Source organism: Brassica napus, chromosome A9 (genome assembly GCF_020379485.1).
Source record: "Brassica napus cultivar Da-Ae chromosome A9, Da-Ae, whole genome shotgun sequence".
NCBI classification, from domain to species: Eukaryota; Viridiplantae; Streptophyta; class Magnoliopsida; order Brassicales; family Brassicaceae; genus Brassica; species Brassica napus.
This window is the reverse complement of record NC_063442.1, coordinates 26,785,690-26,794,157: the sequence shown is the minus strand read 5'-3', so window position 1 is coordinate 26,794,157 and position 8,468 is coordinate 26,785,690. Positions and strand designations below refer to the sequence as shown.

Here is an 8,468-nt window from a genome sequence, read left to right as displayed (position 1 = left end):
GATAAAAAAAATAATCATAAAATGTAGGAAAACATACGATTTGCGGATGAGTTGGTGGCACTGTTGCTGGAGTTTTCCATCTTTTCCAATTATGAAACTTAATATCATATCCTATACTATACCATATTGTATTTCTAATGGTATAATCTTTGTTTTATTGGTTGAAAGTGTTTAACACCTTTTTGGCCATTATCGATTTTCAATAATATAGTATTGTATGTTGTTGCTTGTAATAGCTAGTCTTAATCAATAACTATAAACTATTTGATTCATAAAAATGATATAACAACAAAATATAACATATGTCTTTTACTGTAAAACTACATCTCTATTTTATGTTCAATAAATAGAATAGAACTAAACAAATTTTACATTTTAGACAAATAAGAATAGCGAGGCAGAAGAGAGATATGATTATCAGAGTGCTGGTTGAGTTGCCAAAGTTGATGAGAAAAAGAAACCACTGCATAAGATGAAAGAGAAAAAGAAACGTTGAGAAAAGATAAAGAGAATACAAGTGGAGACAATGGTGGAAGCGGCGATCGTGGAGAAGAACGAAACAATCGGCAACAGTGATGGTAGTGTTACAAATAATAAAGACTAAGGCGGAAGAAAATGAAGTGATCGGAGATGGAAGAGATAAAATTATTGACATAGAAGAAAAGAAAATATCTGGTGTGTAATACCAAAAGGTAAAAAGTCACTTGATACATGATATACATGAAATATCATAGCCAAGTATTTGCAATGGGTAGAAACTTAGTTTTGGTTCTGCTATCTATAAGTTCCCTAATTTCTCTTGTAATAACATACATTTTCTTAAATCTCTAAATGCTTTTTTGTCATCACCTCTCAAAGTTAAATTTTTTTTAACAAAAAACCCATTTGGTTTACATTTACATGCTTCATATGAAAGAAATATTTCTCCTATACCTTTCTATAGACTTCAAAATTTTTTATGGATTTGAGACTGGTCTTGTTGAAAACCAATATCTTAGTCCATCTTCCAACCTTGTGTGATCTTCTCTTTGGACTGAAACAAATCTGTTTCTGATATTTCTCTCCATGATTCTGATGATTGTTGTTGTGGTTAAAGGCTTCTCTCCATGCCTTCTACCATTCCTCTCCATCCATAACCCATGAATCACAGTTTGAAACACATATCTCAGGGTGAACTGTTTTGTGGTGGTCTGATTTCCAGAGATTGCTTCCACTATCCTTCTCCAAGAACTCGTAAACTCATCTCCCATCACTCCTTTTGCAAGGTTTTCCCATACGACTGTTGAGAATTTAGTGAACAAGTGGTTTCTGGTTTCTAGGGGATCATCGCACAACGAACAAGCAGAGTTAACGGTTCCTCCCCATTTCAACATCCTATCACCTGTGTCTAATCTATTATGTATAGATAACCATGTGAGAAAAGCAAACCTTGGAGTTGCGTATCTGAACCAGACTCCATTACTCCAATTACAGTTAGCTCCTCTCGTTCTCAACAATTCTCAAAGTTTAGTTTAAATAAGAAAGAAAACAAAAACTTTAAGTCTTTGTTTTAAGATTTATATATCAGATGCTTCTTTCACACACTCAAAACCAAATCGAGATTACAAAATATTCCAACGGTACGTATGATCATATGACACCCCTTTGAGAGGAAAAAAAGAAAGCAGGGGGTTATCAACCGCGATTTTCAGAAGTTCCTAGAGTCTTTCCAGAACATAGATTCTGTTTTTAAAAGAGTCTTAAAAACCTGATAAAAGCTTGGATCATATGTACAGAAGAAAGACCGTAATTAAGTTTATAAAAGGGAAAAGCAAACCAAAATCCAAAATGAAGCAATTCTAATGCAGATAGAAAAAAGGGAGAGTCTGCAGCTATCTAGAGTGGAGGCCGTTGCAGTATCCGTTATTGTATCTTACATCAGCCATGCCATTGGGAGCTTTCTTGGAGGTTCCATTGACGAAAACGCTTTTCGGACAGTTACTAATCAGATGTTGGTGAACAGAAGCTGGATTCATGACTGTGTCTAGCTCACCACACGATGCTGCAATGAGTCCTGCACAAAAAAAAAAAAAAGAATGTAAGAGTTTGTTGTGTTGATTCAAGAGACAGATAGATGTAAATGTTTGGAATGGGTCCGGACCTAAGAAGAGAGGAGAAGCTTTGCCGGGTCTGGATTTGTACTCTGGGTGGAACTGAGCACCAATGAAGAAAGGATGGTTTGGAAGTTCAACAATCTGCCAATTAGTCAAAGGATTTGAGTTTGCAGCAAATGGAGACAAATAGATTTTTGAAGGATTAAAAAAAAAACAGACCTCCATGCGTTTGCCAGTTTCATCTTTGGCAGCAAAAGAGAGACCTGCCTTCTCTAGCCGCTCAACCATATCAGGATTCACCTGCAACAATTGCATATCTCTAGATCAACAACTCCAGTTTTTATATTAAAGAACATGTATATAAATGCATACCTCGTATCTATGGCGATGCCTCTCATCGACAAAGCTTTTGTTCCCGTAGCTGCAAGTAGACAGAATCATCATGGTAAGTAAACCTGTAGCGGTTACAGAGTAAAACTTTTAGATCAATGGTTCTTACAGTTTAGCAGATTTGCTGTCTTTGACCGTGAAGATGGATTTTCTTGATCCTAAGCGCATAGTGCCTCCCATATGAGTTCTTGAGCCCTAAACCCCCACCAAGCACAGAAAATCAAGTTAGATCTAAGCAGGACAGATGCTGTACAAGTAAAGAGAGAGAGAGGGAGACTCTTAAGAACCTCAGGCATGAATACGATGCACGGATGTTTAGTGTCAGGTTTGAACTCTGTGCTGTTTGCGTCGAGCAAGGAGAGAACTGATCGTGCAAACTCGATGACAGCGACCTGCATCCCTAGGCAGATACCGAGGAAAGGGATTTTGTTTTCACGAGCGTATTTTGCAGCAAGAATCTTTCCTTCCACTCCCCTGTCACCAAAACCTCCAGGTACAAGAACTCCATCTACGCCCTAAGAAGATAATAGACATGAGCAAACACACACACACAAAGGCTTCTTGAAGATTGAAGTTGTAAAATGTCAAACCTTCAGCAACTTCCAAGCAGCTTTATACGCATTTGGATTCTGCACAGAGGAAAAAGACACACATGACTCTTGTTTACAAAATTGTGAACACAAACAAAGGCATACTCATTCACTGACCTCTTTCTCAGTTTCTTTTTCGAGATCACAAGCTGGAACCCAATCAACTACGAGCTTTTTGCGGCAAGCGACAGAAGCATGTAAAAGAGCCTAATACAAAGTTATCCAAATGTGAGTTTACTGAGGCAAAAGAAATCTACTGCCCCCCATCACGTGATTGTGTAAGTTGGTACCTTCAAGATGGAGAGATAGGCATCAGAGAGGCCTGTATACTTCCCCACAACAGCGATTCTCACCTGGAAATTAGTTTAGCGCGTTAAGAAAAACCGACATTGAGGTTACGGTTTATAAGGAGTTAGTGAAAGCTGAGACCCACCGGTACATGTAAGTTGTCACATAACTCGGCTCTTGATGTCCATTCCTCTAGAGATGGTTCTTTAACAATACTGTTTCCGTAACAACAGAGATCACTTCCAATCCTTTTGAGTTCTAAATCAAGCCAACCAAATAACAAAAAAAAAAACTAAAATACATACCCAGCAAGATTGAGCACTTTCGAGATTGCCAAGTGAGCCTTCTGATCCTGTTCAAGAGAGTATGCACATTGAGCATTTTTTGAAGATGCTATGACTTACAAATACATTTAGTTGAGAAGAAGGTACCTTAAGCAACAGAGGAATGTGCCAAATGTTGGGAACATCATAGAGAGTGAAGATAGACTCAAGCTGAAACAAGAAACACAAGCTTGTAATATAAATAACCGAGACTTAAAAAGTAGATAACATAACAACAAGGTAAGGCATCTTACCGGGACATGGCAAAACTGAGCTAGCTTTTCTTTCACATTCTCCTCAAGTGCCTGAATGAAGAAAAAAGTTTTGAGGCTTTTAAATCAGACTCGAATTGAAACAAGATTATGAGTCAAGATGGAGACGCAACGCAAGCAAAAGCAAAAAGCAAACCTTTGTGCTCCGACAAGCTAAGATATCAGGTATCAAGCCCAAGCCTCGTAGCCCCCGGACACTATGTTGTGTCGGTTTAGTTTTCTGAAAAGGACACAACAAAAAGAAAATGAAGATTATGTAGACATATAGAATCAAATGACGTCACATCATGACTGCTTCATTTCAGGAAAATGTATCTACCTGTTCACCAACAACATTAAGCACAGGCACGAGGCTGACGTGGACCAGACAGAAATTCCCTGTGCCTGGACTCAACCACCAACCAAAAGATTCTCTAGTTAATTTCATCAATATCCAAAACATATTTTCTTTTGCTTTCACGGATTCAGATGGATACTTACCTACACGGTAAGAGAATTGGCCAAGTGCCTCGATAAAAGGTGCGGATTCAATATCACCTGCAAACAAAAAAGAATCTCTGTTTACACAGAAGAAGAAGCAAAAGCCAAGAGTAATAATGTATTTTATTGTATAACCTATAGTTCCTCCTAATTCGATAACGCAAATATCAGCAGGACCCTCCTCTCCATCAACGGGGATAGCAGCAACTCTCTCTATCCACTCTTGAATTGCATCAGTGATATGAGGAACTACCTAATATCATCACAACCACAATACTTTTAAATGTTAAAAGAAAGAAATCAACAACAGAAAGAGAAAAAGGTTAATGATTACCTGAACAGTCTTTCCCAAGTAATCTCCTTTCCTTTCTTTAGCAATCACATGCTGTTGTGACAAAAGACAATTTAAGATGATTTAGTAAAACTAACGCAACCAACAAGTTAGTTGAGATCTAAGATCTTAACCTGGTAAATTTTCCCGGTAGTGATGTTATTGTCTCTGGTTAATTTGATATCTAAAAACCTCTCGTAGTTTCCAAGATCAAGATCCACCTTTTTTTTTTATTTATTCCAAATCACATCAAACAAAAACATTCAAAAGTTGTCTTTTTAAAGATTTTTTTTATTGGAATAAGTAGTCATTATTTATAAATATACCTCACCACCATCGTCCAAAACAAAGACTTCACCGTGCTCAAAAGGAGACATGGTTCCAGCATCAGTGTTTAGATAAGGATCTGGAGATTAAGTGCTCCACGTAAGCAAAAACATCAACAAAGAGAAAAAGAGTAACAGAGAGGAGAAAAAGTTACCGATTTTGATAGAAGTAACACGGAGACCACAAGCTTTAAGGAGAACACCGATACTACTTGCGGTTACTCCTTTACCTAATCTACTCACAACACCTCCTGTTACTAGCACGTACTTCATCTTCTTCCTTCTGCTTTTCAATCTAATCAACTAATCCTGCAAAGAAATCACCAACCACCAAATCAGTCAAGAAGAAAAACCAACAAGTGTTCTGTTTCATAGTCAACAATCGAGAAACAGGGGAAAGCTCGAAGCTTTTTTTTGTTTTTAAATGCTTAAGTGATGATTTAAGATTTAATAAAAAGTTTTATAGGTTCAAATCAGTATTCAAAAACGATGGCTTTTGGACAAGAAGCGCTTGCATTCCCTCTGTATTAAACCAGAGAGAGAGTGTGTGAACCAGAGACCTGCGTTTAGCCGGCGGCTTCGATCTCTGGAAATAAAATGGAAAAGAGGTGTTTTTGGATTTTGGTTACTGGGTTTATCGGATAAGGATAAAGGGAGGCGAGAAAAGCGTGAGAATGATGAAGACAGAGTGGAGTGAAGAAGGGTTTGTTTAGGTTGATGCCATTGCCATTGACAACCGAATCCGTTTTATATAGCTGCGACCGCCTCTCTCTCTCTCTCTCTCTCTCTCTCTCAAAACCCCTATGTAAAAAACGTAAACCCTCTCACCCACATTTTTCTTTTAATAAATATTATCAAATACGTATTTTCTTGGACATACGTATTTGATTTTCTATAAACGGATTATCACTATATATTTGCGGATACGACAATATGTAACCCTAGTTTATTTCATCTCTATAACACAGTTCCAATAAGTGCTCCAGTATTTGTTTTGTTTACCGACGTAAGTGGGCCAATATATTTGGAAATTTTTTGGAGGTGGACTGTATGGTTAATAGCAGCGTTTAAGAAATTGTTAGGCAATAATTAAATAGCTGACTAAGAGCCTGACTAATATAACCGTATCTGTTGCGGTTGTAAAAGTTTGCGGATGCGGATGATTGCAGTTTTAAGTGGTTTTAAGATATTTTTACGACTGATACTGCGGTTAGAAATTGGTGCGTTTGCGGGATACTTATTACTGGTAAACCACTGAATACAACAACGGTTAAATAATAAATTAATAATATTCATATATTATATAATTATAAAATATTAAACAACATAATATTATAATAAATATAAAAATTATATTTTAAAATTAAAAAAAAATTATAGAAAATAGTTTATTTTAAAAAATTATACTATAAATTAAAATATAATAGATATATTTTAGCATTGCTATTATTTCAATTTAAAATTTTTATTCTTATTTTTGTATTTATATTGTTTTTAAAAAAAGAAAAAAACAAATTTACCCTGCCGCAACCGCAAACGTTAGATGAAACCATCTTTGGAATTTAAGTGGTTTAGAGCGGTTTGAAACAGTTTAGAGTGATTTGAGTGATTGTTGCAAAACGCCAACAACCGCAACCAACCCCAAAAGCTGCATTTGTGGGTAGTAGTGGGGAAACCAGTCAATGCCCTAAGTGGATTATTTGGGATTTAAGAAAAGTTTGAGCGTTAACAAAATATTGATTTATTCTTTAAATATTCTATCTTTTTTTAGATAGTTTAGTTTCTGGATTTAATTATAAATTATTTTGATCAATTATAAAATTTTCGTATACAGAAAATAAACTAGACAAAATTGTGGTTTTGCACTAATAATATTACTTAATTTAACATCTTTAGATTATTGTAGATTTATTTATATCGATTTAGACCAATTTAAAACGATTTAAACTGAGTTAAATTGCACGAAATGGATTTAAGAAAATCATTTCAGCTATGGTTAATACTTAAGATCAATGATGAAAAATCTATCTAGACGTCCGCTTAAACGGTATTATTATATGCTATGTTCTTAAAACATTCCCGGGTATGCGAGTTTGTTGCATGACAATCTTTAATCAAGAGGTCACCATGACGAGAAGTAGTTATTGGTGTGGTTAGGCGTTGATTTGAATTTTTCCCGAGTTGACTGTGTAGTTGAAAAAATCACCGTCTATTATTTGAAAATCGCCTTGCTTCAATTAAAAAAAAAAGCTTGTCTAAATCTCTTATGTCGATGATAACTTGAAAGATTAGTGTTATAAATAGCAAAAATATGAAAGAAAATATATCATATATAAATCATGGTACAGAGCGTTTAGGGTTACAGAAGAAGTTGTATTTTGAGAGAAAGAAAAAAGGGTAAAGTTGCCTTTTTCATATTTAAGTAATAAAAATATAAAAACGGGTAAGTAACTCAGGTACACCAAGTCTTTTTGTTCTTTTAACCAGTGAACCAAGTTGTGGCCAAAAAAAAAAAAAAAAAAAAACCAGTGAACCAAGTTAATATATTGGAAATTTTAACAAAACCAATATATATATTAATAAAAAAAATTATTCCCGACTAATCCTCGTAAAATTTCTGATTTACAGTGAATCATTAGACCTATACCAACAGCCTGACCCAAGCCTAGCGTATTGTCAAACATGGGTTATATGTAAAACCATTTTCTTAAAATCTCATTTAAATAGTTTAAAACGGTTCAAATCATCCCAATTCAATCTGAGTCGATCTAAATCTATCTAAACTAGTTTAGATTGGTTAAATTAAGTAACATCAAAGTGAATATGACTAATTTATTTATATTATTTTTACCATCACTTATCTATAATCAGTTATGATTTTTTATTTTTTTAGTGAATGTTCAAAAGCTTGTCTGTTTTTTTTTTGCTATATATAATTTTTAATATTTCATCAAAATAATTTTATTATTAAAAAATATCAAATACATTCACAAACATTTATTAACACCCAAACTCTATATAAGTTCTGGACAATTTGCTAGTCCTATATAAAAAGCCTAGTTACCGACTAGAAATTTCTTAATAGCATTATTGTTAGACCCAAAAATAGCTAAAGATAAAATAGGTCCAAACGATTAGTACTCGACTTCGATCAAACTCGGATAAAAGGAGAAGCCCACCAGTTTGACTCCAAAAAGGCCCGGTCAAAGTAAACTTGTTAGAAAGAAGAAGATGAGGTCAACATGAACGAGGATGCGATCCCGAGGATCTAGAGGTCGTTGAAAGATATCAGTAGGGGACACACCTATAAGAAGAGAAGATATCGAGATAGAGAGACACACGTGAAACCCTAGAGAGACCTAACCACATTCATCA

At 35.1% G+C, this 8,468-nt stretch overlaps 1 protein-coding gene across 1 annotated transcript; it reads right to left on the bottom strand.

Annotated features, from left to right (window-relative positions):
- Positions 1-1,516: 1,516 nt before the first annotated feature.
- Positions 1,517-5,902, bottom strand: LOC106451348 (CTP synthase-like). Its single transcript, XM_013893268.3, has 22 exons — positions 5,654-5,902; positions 5,249-5,402; positions 5,094-5,173; positions 4,902-4,988; positions 4,771-4,821; positions 4,572-4,689; positions 4,437-4,493; positions 4,276-4,340; positions 4,093-4,176; positions 3,939-3,989; positions 3,793-3,855; positions 3,667-3,713; positions 3,507-3,576; positions 3,364-3,426; positions 3,191-3,280; positions 3,074-3,112; positions 2,771-2,998; positions 2,593-2,678; positions 2,466-2,514; positions 2,313-2,393; positions 2,141-2,234; positions 1,517-2,053 (listed from the first exon to the last, which is right to left on the bottom strand). Exons 2-22 carry the CDS (start codon positions 5,364-5,366, stop codon positions 1,872-1,874), a joined length of 1,803 nt encoding a protein of 600 aa, XP_013748722.1. The 5' UTR covers positions 5,367-5,402; positions 5,654-5,902; the 3' UTR covers positions 1,517-1,871.
- Positions 5,903-8,468: the final 2,566 nt, after the last annotated feature.